The 22,800-nt window shown below is 39.6% G+C and overlaps 1 protein-coding gene across 1 annotated transcript in view; it reads left to right on the forward strand.

Annotated features, from left to right (window-relative positions):
- DALRD3 (DALR anticodon binding domain containing 3) overlaps positions 1-22,800 on the forward strand; it is a 1,074,922-nt gene that overhangs the window by 46,132 nt on the left and 1,005,990 nt on the right. The window contains exon 3 of the mRNA XM_044078747.1: positions 6,290-6,576. Within this exon, the coding sequence (XP_043934682.1) occupies positions 6,290-6,576 (287 nt within the window). The remainder of the gene's footprint in view (positions 1-6,289; positions 6,577-22,800) is intronic.

The following is a 22,800-nucleotide window of genomic DNA, read 5'->3' on the forward strand; positions in this document are numbered from 1 at the left end:
ACTGCTTATTAAATACTATTCTCTGCCAGTTCTCTCCCTTCATTGGACTTCCACAGCGATTTTTGTGGTTTTTAGCCTTGTTTTTCACTGTTATCTCTGTTGTTGGGTATCTTTGCATAGTCACTTTCAGTGTGTCAGTAATCTGTCTTTTGTGTGAGAGATCTCTTGCATGAACTGGGATTCAAAGAGAACATTCAAAAGTCTTTCTTCACTTCTTCACACAGGATTGTGTTCCTGGGATGTCATCTGGGCACCTCGGTTCAAAGAGCTTTTCTTCCACAGAAAAAAAAAACAGGCCTTTATTTAGGTCTTTGTCTAAGGTTTTCTAGTCAGACTTCAGTCACTGTGATGGAATACCTCAGGATTTTGGGTCTCATGGTATATTTGATTCTAATGATACCCCTGGCAAGACTTCATTTGAGAAAGATACAGTAGTATCTTAAATCTCTTCAGTCCTAGCATCAACACCCCTTATTTTTTTCAGATCCCAGTGCTGTTTTTTTTCAGACAGATATCCTTAAATACAGGTCTCCCCTTCTCCCTCCATGATGCAAAGCAGTCAGTCACCAAAGATGCTTGGGCTTTACTTGGAGAGCAGTTTCAGGAGGGATAAAAGTGCAGGGGGTGTTGGACAATTTGGAAGGATGCAAGCACATAAATATTAAGGAAATGCTTGCCCTGATCAAGGCACTCAACTCTGTGAACTATCTTTGGTCCTTGGAACCTCTTCAAGTGGTCACACAGAATACCTTAGTCGTGTGGTATGTTAATAAGCAAGGGGGATCCAGAATGTACCCCCTTTGCAGACTAGCTATGTTAGGTTGAGATACAGGCATCCTAGATTCTATTACAGCAAAATTGCGTTGTAGACAAGCTGAGCAAGACCAGGGCAGATCCTCACAAATGGAAAACAGATCAGGGGATCTTCCAAGATTTGATCCATCTGTGGGGAATTCTTCAAGTAGATCTTTTTGCCTCCTCTCTGAACAATCAACTGGCACAGTTCTTTTCCAGGACTCAATGCAAGAAGGCCTGAAAGACAGATGCCTCTTATTTTCTTTGGACATGAATGTTGCTGTATACCTTCCCACTCATTCTGCTCATATCCAGGGTGCTTCTGAAGATTCAGAAGGAAATCATCCAAGATCACTGCAGTAACTCCCTTTTGACCCAGGCAACCATGGTTTTCTCCCTTCTTTTGGGAATGGCCAGGGGCAATTACCAGAAGCTTCCTCACAGATTGGATCTACTTACACATGACCAGGGGTGTTTGTTACACCCTGACAACAGTCATCTTTGATTGACTGCCTGGATGATAGGGTCTAATTCCTTTTAGGCACCTGTTTTCTGAGGACATGCAGCAGGGACTAATGGAGGTTTGAAAGCCTGCTACTAAAAAATTATATATTAGAAAATGGAAAAGTTTTTTCTAGTTGGTGCCAAAAACATATCCAGTACCCATTCAGGGTAGTTGTTCTCTGGTTTTACAATATTTGTGTGAGTTACTATCCTATAGCCTTTCTTATTCCTCTGTCAAGATTCATTTATCGGCCTTTTCAGCATGTCTACTTATGGATTCCCTTCTTTTAATGCAGTCTTATGTCAAAAGTTCTTGAAAGGCGTTTTGCATAAGAGGCCTTCTAGAAAACCAGTGACTCCTTTTTTGGGTCTTAATATTGTGTTAGAGAAGCTAACACTTACTTCATTTGAACTAGCTAATCTGGCTGACTTGAGGTTCTTAATATGGAAAAAAAAGTTTTACTAATTACTCTGACCTCTGCAAGAAGGGTATTTGAGTTGCAAGCTCTTATGGTGAGTCAGCCCTCTCTTATTTTCCACAGAGTTTCTTTGAGAACTTCTTTTATGCCTAAAGTGGAATTTGTGTTTACTTTAAGCCAAACCATGCATCTCCCCATTTTCTTTCCTGAACCTAAAACGTGGGAGAAAGGATAGTCTGTATTTTGGATGTTTGCAGACAACTCACTTACTGTCTTGATAGAACTAAATCTTTCACATCTTTGGATCAGCTCTTCATTTCTTTTGAAAGTAAGAGGAAGGGTACAGCCTGTGTCAAAACAGACTATTTCTGAATGGTTGTCTAAGGCTATGGTATTTTTGTTATACTCACCATAACGAATGTATTCCAGGCCCACTCTCCATGGCCTTGGCTTCCTCTATGGCTTTTTGGAAAAGGTAGAAGCAGCTACATGGTCATCTGTACTTATTTTACAAACCAGTATAAGTTTGCTTCCTTCCCTAGGTCTAGATCAAGCTTTGCTAGGACCATTCTCCAGGGACTCCTGGACTCTTCTCCTTCCACCTCCCAAATATAGTGAGCTATGATAATTGACCCATATAGCTAAGGCTAGTGCAGCAGTGATCAGTATGAAGAACATAGTTGTGTGAGCTAAAATTACCGCAGCAGTAGATGTTTGAATGATCACTGCAATATGCACTTGCTCCCTCCATTCCCCTTGTTCTTTGGAGTTTTTTTTTTTTTTTTGCTAGGGTATGGACATATATTTTTTGTTGTTCCTAGCAGTGGCTTTTTCAGGGCTCAGCCTCCCTCCCTCTCTCTCTGCTGACAGGAAAGCTCTGACAGGCCCTGTGCCCAAACTTGTGTTTTAGTCAGCTCAGCTCAAGCTGCTTGACAGTTTGGGTGTGTGGAAGGTGCCTTGAAGCTTTGGAAGCTGGTCGGGTGTTATGTCTTTGGCAGGATATAACCCTTATAACTAAGACTGCTGCAGCAGCAATCATTCATATATCTACTGTTACGGTAAGTTCAGCTTACACAACTGTACTTTCTGAAACTTGCTGTTAAACATTCCTCATGACATGCACCCCCTGCTACTCGTACAGTAAATTCAAGATTGCTATACCTTAGAATAGAGGGAATACTCCAAGGTACTGCAATCTTGGACTTCTACAATTAAATGACAGCAGGTGTGGTCCCAAAGAAATCAGTTGTGTACATACAACTTTTTATTGTAGTGCATTATCACATATGCATTTTGTATTGCGTTTTTATGCATTGCATGACATGAATGGTTTGCAAGGACATTTTTCAATTTCAGTCTAGACTTTAAGTGCTTTAGTACAAGGCACCCTTAACAAAATCAAATATGAAAATGAAGTAAACCAAATAGATAAATATCATAAAACAAAGAATAAAATTATTAAAGAATAATTAACCTTTTCAGCAGTTGCTACCCACAACTGAAATGTGTACATATTCAAGTTAGAATGACTGACTGGTTAACTGGATCATAGGAAGTTAAAAAAAGCATGGTACTGATTGTCCTACCTTTCATCAAATGCCAGCTCAAAAAGAAAGTCTTCAAAAAACTACAGAAGTAAGTCAGTGAATAACTTTTCCTTAGGAAGGAAGTCTATTCCACACGTGGAAGCCAACAGGCAAACAAAAGCCAGAACTTTCAAGATGCACCTGTAAAAGTACTAACAACCCCTTGGAGGCTGGCCACAAAGCCCTGGGTGTTCAGTATTCCACCACAAGTGCTTTCAGGTTAAAAAAAACATATTTTTATTTAGGTCTATTTCTAAGAATTTCCAGTTAGACTTCAGTCACTGTGATGGAATACGTCAGAATTTTGGATCTCATGGCACCTTTGATTCTCATGATGCCCCTGGCAAGTGCAAATTAACATCAAGCTTTTAAACTCAGTACTATAATGGACTAGGAGCCAGTGCAGACTCCATAGGACAGAGGTGAGTTGGTGGTACAATAGGGATAGCTAGTACAGAGGGAAGAATGGGTACAGTCCAGTTGGAGAAGGCTTGATGTTTAGCAGGACTGGAGTCAAAAAGCAGCTAGAAAAAAACTACCACATAACAAATCAAAATTTACACCAGATTTGTATATCAACCTCATGTTTGAGTCTAGTGCCTAAAAAGGAGCACATGAGAATGAGAGTTAAAAAAGGGACCCTGGATGGTATATTGAGGAATAAAGGATGGCAATCCTTAAATATGTCACTCCAGGGTAGGAGCTAATAGGTCTGGTGGCTCAACAAGGAGAAGCCCATTTACAGTGCATAAAGGCACATGCAAAGATGGAAGACAGGAGTTGGCAGTCGGTGAGAGTGAAAGGGCAAAGGGCCAGTATAGCTCTTTTGTCATAACAAACAGATAGTTGAATTGTTTAACTACAAGAAGCAAGAGTTTAGTACATGTTAGTCTGGGGAATAGCCAAAAAAATCTAAAAAGTATGGGTGACATAAATAAACAAGATGAGAACAAAAAAAAGTCAGAAACAAATTAAAAATACTACAGGAGGGAAGAAGTATGGAATTCCAAAACGCAAATCCCAAACTGTGCAGTTAAATTTTATCAACTGTTGTAACCCATTCTGTACCTCTTATTATTAATCTTGCATCTGAAACACCACAGCTTAGTGTTGAGAATACTCCTTCATTTCTGACTTGTGGCATCAGAACTCCATCATATCCCTTGGTCTGAGCCTTGACTGTTGTGCTGGTTTCCAGTATACAGTTATGCACTGTGAGTAAAGTGCATTGTTTCTGTGTTAGACTAAAGATGCACTTGCCTAATCAGTTTGTGTACGGTGGCATTTGGCAGTGAAGTGATAGCCTAGGAGATACTAACTGGCAGAGAAAGGACAATAAACAGCTGAGGCACACAACTTGTTCTTAAAAAGCATCATACTTCTTGGTACTTACATCATGGCTGTTGGTGACTGCATTTGGCAGCTTGGGACATATTTTTGTACTCACAATGTCTCCATGAACATGACTGAAGCTTTAGTGAACTGTTATGACTTGGGTGAAGACCCCTGAGGAGGATGGAATTTTCCTTCCATTTCAGAACTTCCACAGAGAGAGGGGTGGTGACATTGTGAAGTCATTTAAAATCCTTACAGTGGTAGAGTCTTGCTAAATCCTCCACCTTCAATCTTTCATTTCAGACAGTTTCTTGATCCACCTGCTTTTATTCTTGTACTTGCTTTGTTGGTTTTGAATCTAGCAATTCTGCCATTGCACAGGTGAATTGAACAAACAGATGGAATGCAGCCTCTTATGTTCAGAGTATTAGCTGAGGAAACAACCATTACTTCCAATGCACCATAGTAGAATGTATTAGTTAATTAACCTTTTAAAATTTGTTTACATTCACAAAGCTGATAAAACAGATAGTGCAGAGTCTGTTGCCTTGCAATGCTTACAGGAGAGGGAGAAGCTCTGTCTGGTTAATCATAGGAGTTGCTCTGCTTTTACTGGAGATCTGAATGTCTTGCTGTATTTAATAGAATCTGTGATAACATGTAGAACACAATAAGGGTTCATTTGGTCTTAGTCTTGAGAAATTAAGATTTTGATCTTAAATCAGCTAGTAGTCTTTAAGTGTAGGCTTTTATTAGAATTTATTTTTAAGTAAACGTTAGAAAACTGGTGATGAATTCAGGCTACAAGTGCTCATAGCAACACAAGATAACTTTGCTTTTCTGATTGTATGTGTAATTGGGGATACATTCCAACTGAAGTAGTATTAAGCAAATCTGGAAGTTTTTTAAAGAAGGTATAATTTTTGCAGTAATTTAAAGTGTAATATTGGGCTGTAAGCTTTTACATATTTTATGATAATGTAGAGATCACAGGGGTGTTCTTTGACTGTTATTAAATACAAATTATTTTAAACATTTATTTAACATTCTTATTTTGGCTGTTAGACTTCATTCCATGTGTTATTGTTCTGTTATATCACTCTTGCAGGCCCATGAGGGATGTAGTAGGAAGCAGTTCCATAATTTCTGTTGTAAAACTTGTGATACAGATTAGTTACTCTTGCCCTGGGATATGGTTTGCATTGTAACCGATGAAATAATCAAAGCTTGGTGAAAACTGGAAAAGCAAATGGGTAGCCCAGTGACAGTTTTTCATGTGCAAGTGCCCTCCCCCAGTCCTATTATACAAGGGATTGTGCCCCTTGCTCTCTAATTCTGAGGTTGCTAAATGTAGGGACAAGTCATATCACTTTTGCTGGATTGTCCATTTGATTTCCAAAATACAGCCATACAAACTTTGACTAATATGGTGGAACTAACTAGAGAGACATCCTAGTAAATTTAGTTAAACTATAATAATAAAATGTTATTCCTTTTCCTATTTAGTTGTCAAAATATGAAACTCTACAGTCAGATAAGGGAAAATGGCATGTTGTAACGAGCACTGTGTTTTAGATAGTATGATTAATGTCAGTGGTTAAAATGTACTATTAATCTGATACCACTTTTATTTTGCTACCTTTGTTTTAGACTTAATGTTCTTCTGACTCCAGCCGTTATCAGTGAAGAAGTTAAGAACATCCTACAGCAGTTGAGAGTCAATTGGCCATCAAGACTTTGTGTTTCTTCTAGTTGTGATCACGTATCTTTTAAACAAGTTCTTGAAGAATACATTAGCAGTGAGGCTACAAGCTTAGACGATATAGTTCAAGATAACAGTTCATTGCCGGAGAATGTCCTACATAAAGTGCATTTGAAATCCTTTATAGAGAAGAAGAAACTGGAAGGATATGACCCTAATTTGAACATTTTTCTTGGTAAGCAAATTGTCATTGTCAGGATATTGTTAAAGCACTTAAAACATATACTTAGTAGACACTTATTCATAAGCTTTAGGGTTATTCCAGATATGACTTCACATTTTAATACTCGTCTAGGATTTAAGGGAGGTTTGGGAGATGTGAATAAGCAGTTCAGCACAGCAGAAGATAAGCAGTCATAAGATGATAGCAGGGAAATCATGGCTTGTATGTGTTGGAATTTCATACTGGCACTCTGAAGATTTTCCTTGAGTATGGTACTTCACTATTTTTAGATTTATTAAAAGCATATGGCACCATATCCCATCAATGTCTTCTTACTGAATTTCCTTTTCTTGGCCACATCCAGGACGTTATTTCATGGTTCCATAGCTATATGACTGGCAGGCAGCAAGTAGTCAAATGGAAACATAATCTTTCTTTCTTATCAGTCATTGTTGTCATCCCACAAAGATTACTATTATGCTCCTTTTTATTCAACATTTTTATAAACTGCATATTGCATTGTACCTCACTCATAGTTCAACATGCTGATGACTCAGCTCTTGTATGTAGAGCCCATCCCTACCAAAGCTTCAGAACACTGCCCAGAATTGTTTCACTGTTATTCACTGTTATGCAAATACACTTTTTTAATAAAAAAAAGACTTATGCTCTTTCCCCCTAAACAGTGCCATACTGAAGTATAATCTTGCAAAATAACCTCATCCAAAAACTGAAAACCATAACCAAAACAAAACTTCTGGGCATCCTAAAAAATTGACCAACACACATTCTAAGCCACTGAAAAAAAACAACACACCAGAAACTTATATCTCTCTGTAGAACCAAACAAAACCTTCTATCCTTCAGCCAATGAACTATTAGTAAACACAACAAAATGCAATAATTCAGCAGGTTCCTCACTGTGCTCCCAACTTGCTTACTTATGTAATCTTTGTAAATAGTCTGTTTATAATATGCTAGTATTTATTTGATATAGTTAGACCAGGATGGGGCACCAGGTAGTGTGCACCAGTTGACCTAAGGCCACTGCAATGCTGGTATTATGTAATGCTGTATCTGCTTACCCTTGGAGCTTTTCTCCCCGAGCCTCCGCTGAAAATGGACATGCATCCAGTCGGACTATCCTGGTCAACAAATGTAAAATAAATAAATAAAATAAATGATGTATCTAAACTGTGGAACACCATCCAAAAATACCTAAAACAGACAGTGAAACTTTCCACCTTCAAGCCTTTACTAAAACAACACCTAAACCACTTGTGGATGTGTAGATGCTCCTCACTGGAGTAACTCCATTTTCCTTTGTCAGCTTGCATTCCCATCCCTTTATAACCCCTCTCCCCTTATACACAGCAAACCTGCCTGCCACTTATCCTCGCTTACCTTCCTACTTAATCCACTTTTACCTTTCAGATCCTTGTCGTTCAGTCTGTGCGATCCAGCATATGGGTCCTTGTGCCCCAGGTTGGATCTGATCTGTCTGATTTAGTGCTCCATCCTCAAGCCCTTCTTAACTTTTTACCCAAAATGCTTTGCTCCTCCTTGAGTAACTCGGATCTCATTTGCTACCTCTTGGAGAAGCATTGCAGATCTTGCAGGATAAATGCTTCGTGTCTTACTGGGATAGTATTGTTGTAAGAAGTCACCTTACGTCACAAGTATGCTCCCTGCATAAGGCATAGGGCATACAAGTGATGTACTTACACAAACACTCAAAACTTCTTTCCTGCCAGTCCAAACACCATTATCAAACAATCTTTCTGAACATCCTTCTGCTATGTTGGTTACAAAGCTGTTTTCAGATAAGTGCCCTGTTGGACTTTTCTCTCTCTCCTTTTTTCAGTATTGTAGTGTATTTGTATTCCTGTCATCCAAGAAGTGAAAATGTCACTGTGGGAGGCAGAATCCCCATAAAGACTGTCATGACCAGTGTCTTTTTTGTGTACGTGCTTCCCACGACTATATGCAGTACTCTATCTGTCATACATTGTCCCTAGACACTGTGTAATTACTTATCTTCCTTATCCATATATCTTGAGAATCAGTGACTTAAACTGTTGACTCATGGTGCTGTGGTGGAACCCTTCTGTCCAGAGGGTCAGCTGTCTGCTAAGAAGATGGCCAAAAAGACTAGCCTGATCCCTTTGCTGTCCTGCCTCCCTGGACATCTCTAGAAGCTCGTGAAAGCCCTGAAGACCACCTGGTGCTTGCCTCAAATTCCTCTGCAGTGATCCCATTGGAAGCCAGCATGGATCCGAATTCTTGCACGTCCTCTGAGGCTCTTGCAACATCTCTTCTGGACGTTGAGGGGGAACCTTGGCTGATTTATGAGGGACAGAGGAGGATTCCTCAGATTTTAGTGAGGGAAGAGATTCTTAGTATGATTATCGAATACCGCCAAGGGTCTGAATCACTGAGAGTCCTTAGGGCAGACATCTCACTCAAGAAAAAGCAAAAAGCTAAACATATTACCCCTGTTGCTAAATGTCCTCACCATGAATGGCAGAATTTTACTTAGGGTCTGTTCAATGCTTTAATGGCCTTGAAGCCTCCTCAAGGGGTTTCAGTCCCTGTTCCTTCCTGGTCTTCCACTCCTGTTAAGAGTCCTAAGGAATTGGATTCCTCAGATGAAGATTTAAATTCTGGGGAGTAATCCCTTGTTTGTTCTTCACAAATTCCTTCCCCTCTAAACTATGGTACAGAGGAAAAGGATTCTTTGAGCACAACCCCCCCTGAAGAATTACTGTTTGGAGAGACTGTTGCTTGTATGATAGAATATTTTAAATGGGATTTCTCCCAGATCTCTGACATTCAAAAGAGGTAATATGAGCTTTTACAAATGGAGTCTCCTAAGCCATCTGCTGTTCCTGCTGTTTTGTCAGCCCTTTTGGGCACTTTTTTTTCTGCTGCCTCTGCTGCTCCTGATTCTCAGTCCCCAGCTCCTAAGAAACCTTATGGGTTCTAAAAGGTGCCTGAGGATTGGAAATGTTTATATAAGTGCCCCTCTGCTGATCCTTCAGTGGTTTCAGTTTCCTCTGATAAGCCTAAACTTTTGCCATCTACTAAACTCCTTCAGATAAGTACAGTCAAATAAGTATATACTGCTGCCACCTTGTCTTTTAGTGCTATTAATTACCAAACCCATATGACCAAGTATGTTTTGGCTCCTGTTTCTCAAGGTGGTATCTAACCTGCTTGATTCTGATGGAAAGGCTTCAGCTCTTTCCCTGCTTGGGTCCACTTCCCAGTCATCCATCACTCCATAAAATGCAAGTAATAATGCAACTGATGCCTCTTCCGGGGCTACTGCTTTTGGCTCTATGATGAGGCATTATTTTTGGCTACATCTTCAGGCTTTACCTGATGATATTAAAGCCAATGTTTTGGATGCTTCTCTGGATAAAAAAAACATATTTTTGGGGCAGCTGCTGCTGATTTGTTTAAGTCCCTCCAGGATAAGGATAAGGGTAAGGTCTTGCAGGAACTCAAACATATTTTTGAGTCCCCTGTCCCCAAATTCCAGAGGAGTTACCCTTCTAAGTCTGCCTTTGTTTGTAGGCAGACTCACCCACCTTCCAAAGGTAAGAAAGGGACTAGGCATATTCCTCCTAACTCCACTCAGATGCCTTTGTCTCAGAAGCCTTTTTTCTTTTTTCATAGCAAGCCTGCCTCCATTTGATGTTTGACCTCCTCTTCCCCTCAGCCAGGTCCCCTTGTTTCTTCATCTTTATCTCTTCCAAACTGGCATCAGATCACCTCAGACTCTTGGGGTATTGTCTGTCATTTGTTAGATTTTTTCATGGTTTGAAAATCCCTCCCAGCCTTTTCAGGCTTTCTTCAACCTCCTCTAGACCAGATTCCTCATTTCCCAGACGTTCCTCAGTCCCTTTTGGATCAAGGCACCATTTAGCCTGTTCTACCTACCCAAATGGGGAAAGGAGTTTTACTTCAGAATGTTCTTGGTTCCTTGGAAAGAGGGTACTTGGAAACCAATTCTGGATCTTTCTCTCCTCAGCCCTTTTCTGAAGATCCCTTCTTTCTGGATGCTGTCTCTTCAGACCTTATTTCCTCTTCTTCTTCCCCAGAACTTCTTGGTTTCTCTAGATGCAAGGATGCATACCTTCACATCCCCATTTGTTCAGGAAATGTTTATATTTCTCTGTTTCTTTGCCTCATTTTCATTTCTCTGCTTTGACCTTTCTCCTGTCCCAAGGGTATTCAGCAGTTGCTTGTCATTGCTTTTTGCAAGCTTCGAGGGATACATATTTTTCCTTTATCTGGACGACATCCTCATTCAAGCTTCTTCTCCCAGCAGTTTGTTGCAGGATTTCCATTTTACCACTTGTCATTTAAAAAGTCTGAAGGTTCACCATAAATTTCAAGAAATCAGTTATGACACCCTCCAGGATCATGTTTTTTTGGTTGCAGGCTTTAGACTATTCCCATGTTGGCTTCTCTTCCTTTTCCCAATATTTTGTCTCTGATCATCTGTTTCCATTCTCTCCTTCCTCTGTCCTCTCTCATGTTCAGGGGATTTCTCAAGGTTCTGGGGTTTATGACCTCAACTACTCAACTTATGCTTCCATTTGCAAGGCTCCATATGAACAAGCTTCAGTGGTACCTCACATCAGTGTGGCTTCAACATTGCCACCCCTTGGAGTTCCCTGCTTCTTTACTTCCTTGTCTCAAACTTGAGCTTTTTTGGTGGATTCAAAAACTCTGTCTCAGTCCAGAGCTTCCTTTACAGGCTTCATTTCCTTCTCAGGAACTGTCATAGATGCCTCATACTTGGGGTGGAGGGCTTCTTACAGCCCTCTAATGGCCCAGGGTCTCTGGCCTCCTTATCAGAGGTCAGATCATATTAGAGTAAAAGAGATGAGAGCTCTGCTTTTGGCTGTGCAAGCTTTTCTTTCCCGTTTCCACCTTGGCCCCCCTCAAAGTCTTCTAAGACAATATCACTGTGATGTGGTACATAAACAATCAGTGGGGTACAAGGTCCTATCTCCTTTGCAGATTAGCGTTTCAGGCATGGTATGTAGTTATCAGGTATCAAGTAACTTTTCAGACAGTTTACATGCCCTCAGAGCACAATCAGTAGCAGACTCATTGAGCAGGTCTAGAACACAGGCTCGTGAATTGATGCTTCTCAGAGAAGTGTTTCTGGACATAGACCATCAGAGGGATATTTCACAGGTAGATTTTTTTTGTGTCTCCCCTCTAAACAGACAACTTCCGCTCTTCTCTTCAAGAGTACCAAGTCTTCTGACTTGGAAAGTGGACACCTTGTCTTTTCCTTTCCACCCCTTCCTGTGTTGCTAACAGTTCTGCACAAAATCAAGAAGGACTTTCCCAAAATATTGCTGGTAACACCCTTTTTGCCAAGACATCATTGGTTCTTCCATCTTTATCACTTGGCCAGGGGCAGTCACCACAAGTTACCTCACCAGGTGGATTTTCTCACACAAGACAAGGGATCTCTTATCCATCCTCTCTTCTGTAGCCTTCAGATGACACTGTGGTTGATAGGGTTTTGATTACTTTTAGGCAGCTCTTTTCTGAGGACATGTTCTGGCATCTGCAGGAAACCAAGAATCCCGCCACCAGAAAGTCATACATATCCAAATGGAAAATATTTTCTGTCTGGTGCCTCTCTCATCAGGATCCCATCTCTCTGAGGGCAAAAAGAGTTTTAATATGGTGCAATGTTTATGCAAAGGAGAAAGCAAAACTAATCAACACAAAAAGAGCAGCACTAAATATATTCAAAGAGAAATACAGGCAAAGACATCCAGACATGGAAAATTTTACAATTCAAAAAATAAGAAAACAGAAGAAAAGTAGAAAAGAGGATTAGTAATGGAGATGTTAAAGAAATAGAAACTGAGGTTATGGATTACCTGTAAAGTGAAGGATTTAGTGTAGAAAATCTAACTCGGATAGCATCACAGCAGGATAGAACAATGGATCCTCAAATTAAGGAGAAACCAGTGGAGTAGGAAACTTCTGATATGTTGACATATGAAGATACTTTGGAGCGTTCCATAGGAAACCATTACAGACATTCAGCTGGAGTTGCATAGCAAGGGAGGGAACAGGAAACTGTGGCAACTTTGACACAGTTGGTGTTGTGGAGTGATAGGCCATGGATGACACTGACGAAAATGTGGCACAGGAAGATGCTCTAGAACTTTCTGTGGAATGCCTGCTGGAATTAGGTTCATAGGTTCATAGGTTGGTACTGAGTTATCTGCCCGAAGGCATATATTAGCCCAGCCACGTTGTGTGGTATTCATCACCCCTTTAGTAGTTCCCTAGACCCTTGTACTAGCAGCTAATACCCTTGGCCCCTATCTAGTAGTGCTGTTGGAGTGATCCTCGGTGTGAAGTTTCTGTTACCCATCCACTCATCAAGGTTCCTCTTGAAGAGTGATAGTGAGGTGCTCTGTCTTATGTAGATCGGGACCCTGTTCCATAGTAAGGGAAGTCTCTGCGAAGGGAATCTGTCCCTCCAGCATGTTCTATTCATTGTTGTGTTGAGGTGTATATCCCTAGAGCGTGTAGCTCGAGTAGATTTGGTTTTGCTATGATGGAGCATGTTCAGCCATTCTGGGTTGGACATGGCTCTGTACGTTAGACAGAGATCGCCTCTGAGAAAGCGGTATGCAACAGAGAACAGACTTAGCTTTTTCAGTCGTGCTGCATAGGGCAACTGTTTGAGGCCAGTAATTCTCTTGGTTAGGTACCTCTGTGGTCTCTCCAGCTGCTGGTGATGTCTAGCCAGGTACATTCCAATTGGTGCATTGTACTCAATAATGGGTCTGATGAGGGAAGAGTATAGGGACACCATTACATCCTTAGATCTTGATGCGAACCCTTTCATGATCAGATGGGTCACATAGAAGGATTTTCTAACCACTTTGGCAACATGGTTATCAAAGGAAAGCTGGCTATCTACTTGGGTCCCTAGATCCCTTATTTCTTCTTCAGATTTCAGGGGATTACCTCCTATGTTGTAGTTTGTGGGTACTCTGTTTTTTCCAAAGGGGATTACTACACTTTTTTTGCATTTAGCTTGAGACCATGGCTTTGACACCATGCATCAGTCTCATTTAGGCCCTTCTGGAGGATCTCCATGTCGGCTGGAGACCCTATTATAGCACCCAGTTTGCAGTTATCTGCAAACTTAGTCAGCCACAGCCCTTCCGTGCTTGCCTGTACTTCTGAGAAGTATATGGCAAACAGGAAAACAAAGAATATGCCCTCAGTTTAGAAGAAAATTATGTAATAGAAGAGTTGCTTGATTTAATAGAAATGGACAGTCGTATTAAGATCAATGAAAGAAATAGACTACAGAAAGTCAATAAAACCCAAAAAGTTAGAAGTTTGATAAAAAAAATGAACAGTAATTATGACTGTCCATAGGGATTCATGTGATATAACGGAAGTAAATAATATATACTACTGTGCACCTAAATTAGTATCGGATAAAGTCTTACCACAAAATCACAGAGAAATCAAATGCCATCATGAAAGCATTGAATAGAAAAAACTATAAAGCAATTAAGACGAGAAGTGTTACTGTTAGAAGATTATAGAAGAGGGAACAGATCAACAAAAATGTTCAGAAAGATAGACTTGATAAAAGCAATGTGTAGTATCAGAACAGATCAGGATCTATTGTGCACTATCGCAAATAATAAACTAAAAATTTCAGCACAGGCAGAAAAACTTAGAAACTTAGAAGATATGCAGATAAATATAAAGGAAAAGTACAAAATAAGCAATTTACTGATGACCCAAAAAAGTTTTATTCAGAATTGGGAAACAAGGCAAAAGGCATTGAGACACCACAAAAAAAGGAAGAAATAGATACATTTTGGAGAAATTTGCATGAAGATCCTGTGGAGCATAAAGATTCTAAACGTATAGAATTAAAAGAAATAAGTTCACATGTACAGGATATAAAATGGGATGAAGTAATGGCCAGAGAGATTCATTCAAAGTTAAGAAAAGCTCCTAAATGGAAAACGCCAGGCCCAGATGCAGTACTTAACTTCTGGCTAAAAGTATTAACATCTTGACTTGAAGATTTAGCCATGAGTAAGAACTATTTATATGCACACCCCAAACAGACACCAGCCTGATTAACAATAGGAAAAAAATACTCCTACTTAAGAGTGAACTTGCAAGCTATCTTAAAAACTACAGACCAATAATTTGCCTTATGACGACGTATAAACTATATAATGGAATTGATGCCGATAGAGTTTATAGTCATTCAATAGAAAACTCAATCATAACAGTAGAACAGAAGGGTAATAAAAGAAAGTCATATGGAGAACTGTAAAAAGGGGAAGTATCTAAGTAAGGCATGGATAGACTATATGAAAGCATTATACAGTATCCTACATTCATGGATAAAAGAGTGCTTAAAAATGTATAAGGTACACCCTACACTGATCAGTTACATTACAGCATCCATGGAACAGTGGCAAACAACTTTACAGTTAAGCCATGATAAAGGACAAATTATTATTCCAGGGGTAAAAATTCAAAGGGAGGTATTCCCAGGGTGACTCTGTCACTGCTGCTCTTTTGTCTTGTCCTTAACCCATTAAGTTTGTCTACTTAACAGATTAGGTCATGACTACAATTTGGCTCTCAGAAAACAACAAATTGTAAAGACTTCTCATCTTTTGTAAATCATTTAAAATTGTATAGTGCATCAGGCGAGAAACTGAAAGCACAACTGCAAGTAGTCAAAACTTTTTCAGATGATATAAGAATGTCATTTGGTCTTGATAAATGTGCAAAAGCACCATTTAAGGCAAGAAAACTGCAGCACCAAGAAAAAATCAGTTTTTACCTGGAACTCACCAAATATTGTAGTCCTATCTAAGACATGGCTGAAATAAGAAAGTAAATATAATGAAATACTTCTTCCTGATTATAATATACACAAAGCTGATAGAAAACATAAAAGGACTGGTGGAGCTGCAGTAGTATATAAAAACTCTTCATCTCACCCTATCATATAAAAAACCTTCCCCAATGTGACAGTGCTGAAATCCTGATATTTTTTCTCACACTTAATAAACACAAAGCCTTGTACATAAAAGAGCCTATATATTCCTCCTGGAAAGAACCATAGGACAGCAGCAGACGTCTTCTTTTTCCAGGTCTCATCAAACGTCCCTCAAGAAAAGCTGATATTAGATGACTTCAGTACTGATTGTCTCAATCTCCTCTAATGCGTCAAATACCTTAACCAATACCATAAACCTATATGGACTTACACAACTAATCACCACTCCCACTCACTTTAACAGTAAGAACAAAGGTACCACAGTAGATTGGATATTTACCTCCATGCCAATTAAAATTTCTACCTCAGGTACCCTCTCAGATAAAGTGGCCATTGCCCTATAGTCACCATAAGAAAACAAATAAATACAACAAAAACACTTTAATGTAGTTAGTAACCTTTCATATTTCCACAAAACACTCATTTCCTACCTTAAACTCTATAACTAGACAATCCTAAAACACCTACCAGTAGACAATGCTGGCTCTCACTTTAATACTGTATGTCCAAACATCTTAAATGATCTGGCCCCACTTAGTAAAAAAGATAAGTAAATCCTGCCCCCAGGCTGTCCAGAAGTACAAAACATCTCATGAAACTTAAGAGATACAGCCTAGAAAATTTGGGCCTCAAATAAAATTCAGTCAAACTTTTAAAAATTCAGACAACCTAGGAAACAAGCCAAGTCCATCCATGCTTCCATCCACAACCCCTTTTCCAATTTTTTGCACATGGAGTTGGGGTATCACTTTAACAATCACAGTCATCTAGAGAAAAGGTTTGCACTACAGGGTGGCTAGCCCTACCGCAGTAATTCTTCCACATCACACACATGCACACCTATGGCCAATTTAGTATCCAGTCCACCTACAGCATGTCTTTGGAATGTGGGAGTAAACTGTAGCACCCAGAAGAAACCCACCTAAACACAGGGAGGACATGCAGACTCTGCACAGAAGGCACTCCAGCCAAGGATCAAACTGGGGAACCTTTTGCTGTGAGGCAACAACATTATCTACTACACCACTGTGCCACCATGGAAACAAGGCAAATTAAAATGGACCAAAAACACTTTTTATGCAGACTTCCAAAACAAAAGTTGACAGGACTTTAAAATGTTCTGGACTTCCATAAATCAGCTACTTAATCCTGGCTGTTGAACACAGCATTCATCTGCACTTAAGTCTAACAACTCAGAAATTATTGCTGATGGAGTTAACTCTAAATCCTGTTCATTCAGTCTGTCCCATCCAACACGTGGGTCCTCGAGCAGCTGGTTGGATCAGACTTGCAGTATCAGTGCTCCAGCCTTGAGCCCCTTTAAGAAGTTTCCCTCCCATAATGCACCACTTCCCTTGGTTACTTCGATCTTGTTGTTGCCTTAGTAAAATGAAATGATCGCTCACAGTTAAGTGATTCAGCTCAATAATTTCAAATATTTGCTCTTTATGCATACAGGCTTTTGTAGTAATTCACCTTTTTAATTGTTTACTAGTTAGAGATTAAAATTGCATATTATCCTTTTTACTTTCCTTTTGAGAAATAGACCATGTTTTCTCATTGGTTCTTCCTATCATTAATATTTGCTTATATTGTGTGCCTTGTAGTTTTTTTATTGTATGTAGTTATTTAGTTTGTAGATTGTGGTAGTTTCATAATTATACAGCTTTTAAGTGTTCTCATAGATAGCAGTTAGTTGTTTGCATAGTTACTCTATTAAGATAGTACTAATCTTTAGAGTTTTAAAAATTGTGAGTCTTTTAGTGTTGGTTTGTGTGTGATAGATGTAAACATGGAAAAACAGGCTAGTTTCAAAATGTGTACCATGTGTGGTCACAAAATTCTACCTCAAGAGCTGCACAGTCTTTGTATTATTTGTCTGGGAGTGCCTTACCTGTCAGTGAATTGTGAAATTTGTGCAGAGTTTGGACCCTGAACTTTGGTGGACAGTAGGAACAAGTTCATCCTTAAAGTCCTCCTGCTGCTGGATCCAGAAATGGTTAAAACTAGGAAACCTTCAGAAAAGTCTTTCAAGCACAAATAGTCTGATCCCAGAAAAAGACATGCTGGATATTTGGCCCCAGTCTCGTCAACAAAGATTCCAAGGTTTGAGGAACATAGAGCCTGCATGCTGACTTACATGTCACCGCCAGATCAGGAACCCCTGGATCCAAGTACAATTCATGATTCTCCAAAAAAGTCGTTAGAACAATTCCCTCCATATTGACCTTCCATTTGATCCTTTAGGTCTTACAGTAGTACCTTGGAAACCAATCTGGTTTGTCTGATGCAGAAATTTTTAAGATACAGATAGAGAGGGAGGTCATTCCTTCATCTGTGGCTCTGAAGTTGTATGACTCCACCAGGATGCTCAAATTCTTGTTCCTCTGCCTGTCTGCCTTTTGTTTCCAATCACTGTGAAGCCATTTTTACACTCTGCTCCTGTGACCTCTAGGCAGATCTACTGTCTGTCTTTGGCTTCACGATTATTGGCTCCATCTCATTTGACTCTGGCATTGTCGGAGCTGATCAAGTCTAGGTCCAGAGGATTTTGGATGGTGATTTCCACTCTGTCCTCAAGGCTATTGCCTCAGTTGCTGGTGTAGGAGTTATCCACCTTTGGCTCCTTTGTTCCAGTTTCCTCATGTGGGCTTTCTATCTTCACTGCTTCGGCGGTCCTTCTACCAACATTATCTGCTCCTACAAAGAGAGGACTGGATTCAACATTTGGAGAAATATTTTTGGACCCAGTGGAGGTTTATTTGGCCTTTCAGGTATTGGGAAGGATGGCTTCCTTTCCAAAAAAGAATGGATCCACGAGTTCCATCAGATGCTGTTTCACACTGTGACACTCTCTCCCTTGATTAGACTCATTTCATAGGCTTCAAACCATCTGCTCAGAAGCAGTTTCAGTCTTAAAATGACTTGGATGACACTTCCCCTTGCATGCAAAAAAAAGGACATGCAAGAGAAAATACTTGGACTCCCTGACAGAGTCCCTTACTTCTGATATCAACTCATAGGATCGAGAAGGATACCCACAGTCCCTTCCAGAAGATGCCTCATTTGGTGAAATACTTAAACTAATGTGCCAGAGATGAGCCTGGCCTGTTGACCTCCCCAGGGCAATGATTGTTTGAGGCATATGATACAATGTTATCCACGTCCTGGGTTGTCCCTCCAAATGATAGCAACTGGGAGTTCATGGCAGGTGCCTGACACCTGTGAGGTAGTCCCACGTAAGCCAGAAAAAATTCTTTGACCACCAAAGGGTAAGCAACACTGGGTCAAATCTCTTGCACTCGACTACATCATTGTGGTGGCAGCCACCAAAGGAGAGCTTTGTTAAGACTGTACCTCTATTCATCCTCTCAGCAAAAAGTCCAGGGTGATGGATAGACTAGGGAAGTAGGCATATGTTTTGGTCACTTCTGTTTTGAGATCCCTGTTAAGAGACCTGAACTTCTTCTTCTTCTTTCAGCTTTTCTCAGTTAGGGGTCACCACAGCGGATCACCTGTCTGCTCATGATTGGCAGTGGAGTTTTTTACAGTGTCAAGTTGCCAGCCTGGCACCCAACCTTCCACAGAAGGCGCACACATACACACACTCACACCTACGGCCAATTTAGAGTGTCCAATCCACCTACAGCATGTCTTTGGGATGTTGGAGGAAACCGGAGCACCTGGAGGAAACCTACACGACCACAGGGAGGACATGCAGACTCCGCACAGAACGCACCCCAGCCGAGGATCGAACTGGAGAGCCTTTTGCTGTGAGGCGGCAATGCTAACCGCTGCACCACTGAGGCTGCCCTTAAGAGACCTGAACTGTGCCACACATATTGTTATAGAGAGCTTAATCTCAACAGGCCCTATCTGCTCTGAAAGCCCTATGAACGACTGAGTCCAAGAAGCAACTGGAAGCTACCATGACTACCAGTATTGCTAACCTCTTGATGCACCTAGTGCATAATGAGGTGGATGGAGCAGCCAAGGTAGCTGGAACTGACATAGCCATGAGGTGCCATGTGTGGCTACTCCTGTGTGATTTTGTGGATAACTTTAAAGTGTATTCTTCAGAAACTTCCCATTTGATGGGTTATCTTTTTTTTTTTTTTTTTTACTCATCAGTGAAATAGGGAATGCAGAAGAATGAGCAAGACTATAAGACTTTTCTGCTGTCTGAGTGATGTTCAAGGTCTTACAATAAGAACCAGACAGAAAGGACCTTATTCACTTTGGTTTCGGAAGTGCAAACATCTTTTGACTCACCTTTTGGCAGGAGTGACCACAGCAGAGGTGGCACCTTCAGTGAACACAGGCCCAGATACTGGCAGGGGGCTGCATACCCAGGGATATCACAGGCTGTTGCCAGACAGAATACCACAGAATCAAAAAACAAAAAAAAGAGCCATGCAAACTTAGAAGCTGAATTCACTTTATAAGCATCTGGTACCTTGGGATTTCACCTTCAAAGATAAGATAAATTACAATCACATTACAGCTCCTTTTATAGAACAATGCCCCCTACTGATTAGTTACACTAATATTTCAAATACAATTTTCTTTACAAGCATATAAATATTACAAAGTCAACATAAATACTTTATAACATTCACATGTTAAAACCGGGTCTATATTAGATCAACGAACAATTAAATGTTAGAATCTGTAAAGGCCAACCTTTACAAATCAAACATTTAAATGTTAGAAAATGTTTAAAAAAAATGAAGTCACAAAAACCAAAAAAAAAAAAATTAAAAAAAAAAGTAACAGAAAAGAGTTTTAGAGGGGGGAGCAAGCCCCCCTGCACCCCCACTTAAATATATAAATTCCAAGATTGAGCTACAGTGCAGGGAAGGAGAAATTTCCCATTTCCGCACAGTAGTGCACTGATGTCTGATCTTGGAGTTGGTATATTTAAGTAGCAGGGGGTGTGGGAGGTGCAGGTGGCTTGCCTCCCTGCTAAAACCCTTTTCTGTTACTTTTGTTTGGTAATTTTTTTTATATCTTCGAACATTTAAATGTTCGATTGCTAAAAGTCGACCTTTAGAGATTCGACCATTTAATCGTTCGTTGATGTAACATAGACCCGTTAAAACCTTATACAAAACATTTTACAAGAAACATTTATAATTGATTATAAGGATAGGGATGTGATGTTTGGAAATGTTATGAGTATTGGTGGGTTTTGGAGGATGAATGATATAGTGGGTGATCATCAGGACAATGACACGGACAGGAGGGATTTGTATTTAATTACAAAATATTCCGTTTTCGGATATCTTGAGAAAGTTGGTGATGAAGTCTTGGTATCTTGTATATTGGGATGAACAGCATGGAGGCTTATTTCCTGGGTATGTTAAATTTTCTTATGGAAGATATTAAAGAGTTACACTTTAATCAATCTGAAACTTTATACTAGAAAATTTAATTTACAATTTTATTTTCAGTACAAAAATGTCAGAAGTATTAACAATGTTGCTTGTCAGAGGAAAAGTACATTTAACCCTGCTTTACATCCAACTGTGTATCTCTTTGAGAAATTGTGTGAACATGATGTGAGAAATTTGTTAAATGCTAACAGATACCAAAATGGAGCCAACCTTAGAGTAGAAGAAATGACCCTATTAAGGGAAGTATGTAACAGAAATGACTTGAGAATCATGAAACCGCATAAGGGAGGGGGCCTGGTAATCATGAATAGTGTTGATTATATCAGCAAGATGTGTTCACTGTTATATACGGATACTTACAGTGAAATAAGTTTAAATGAGAAAAATATTATTTATAAAAAATAGCTATTTCATTACAAGAGTTAGTTTTGAACAACCATATTACATTAGATGAATATAAATTTTTAGTGACAAAAAACAGCAGAACACCTACTATTTTTCGTATACCCAAAATCCACAAGGATTTAGGTGGCCCTCCGTTAAGACCAATTGTGGATGCACGGGCCTACATTGATTCTCACATTAAAAATGTGTTGAAAGGGAAAAAGTGGATACTGAAAGATTCCTGGGACCGTTTGATGAAAATATCTAAAGACATGTACACTGATGATTTAATATTTGTGACTGTAGACATCAAATATCTTTTTTCAGTCATTCCATATGATGTGGGGCTGGATTGGTTTTATAGGTATCTTTGTCAGTATTCCGAACTTGATCATGATAATATTTTAACAATTAGAACCCTGATGAAATTGGTGTTGGAGAGTAATGTCATTACTTTTGAAAAACAGTTATTTAAGCAAGAGAAATGGGTGGCAATGGACACTGCATGCACCCCTATATTTGCCAATATTGTTTTAGCATATTGGGAAAATGAATTTATCTTGAACAGTCCTTACACTTCAAAATGGACTTTCTACGGGAGGTACCTGGATGACATCATTGTGTTCTGGATGGGAGATGAGATTGAGTTGATAGAATATTTTGATTATCTAGAGACAACCACTGGGTTTTTAGAGTTTACATCTACCATAAATTCTGACCAAATTAGTTACTTGGATATTTTGATTATTAAGGACAGGATCAACAAATGTTTTCAGACAACTGTATATGGGAAACCAACCTATTCTAACAGCCTGTTACATTTTGATAGTTGGTACCCTATACACCAGAAAAAACCCTTGGTGAAGGGACAGTCTGTTAGGTTGGCGAGAATGATCAGTGATGAGGTAGAATTTGTGGAACAGATGGACTTCTTAAAAAAATATGTTAGTGAAAAGAGGTAATCCGCTAGAATTTTTAAATAATATTTTTGAGGAAGTCATTAACAAAAGATCAGCAGATACTTTTGTTCCTCTAGTAGGTAAAGCAGATTACCAGGTTATGGGACAGGAGAAGCCGGCTGGGTCGGACTTCAAAAATGCTTTAATCCTTACCTATAACCAGGGTTTTCAAGAATGTAAGGAAATAATTTATCGAAACTGGCATGTATTCGAAATAAACAAAGAACATCTTAATATTGTAGGTAAAAGGCCAAAAATAGTGTATCGAAGGGACACCAACCTTAAATCTATTATTGAGAGGTGTCCGAATAACATTCAGGTAGGAGGGAATATGTCTAAATGTGGCTATTGTGGACAATGCAAATATATGCTGGAAGCAAATACAGTCTTT

Source organism: Protopterus annectens, chromosome 7.part1 (assembly GCF_019279795.1).
Source record: "Protopterus annectens isolate FY-2018-M chromosome 7.part1, PAN1.0, whole genome shotgun sequence".
Taxonomy (NCBI): Eukaryota; Metazoa; Chordata; order Ceratodontiformes; family Protopteridae; genus Protopterus; species Protopterus annectens.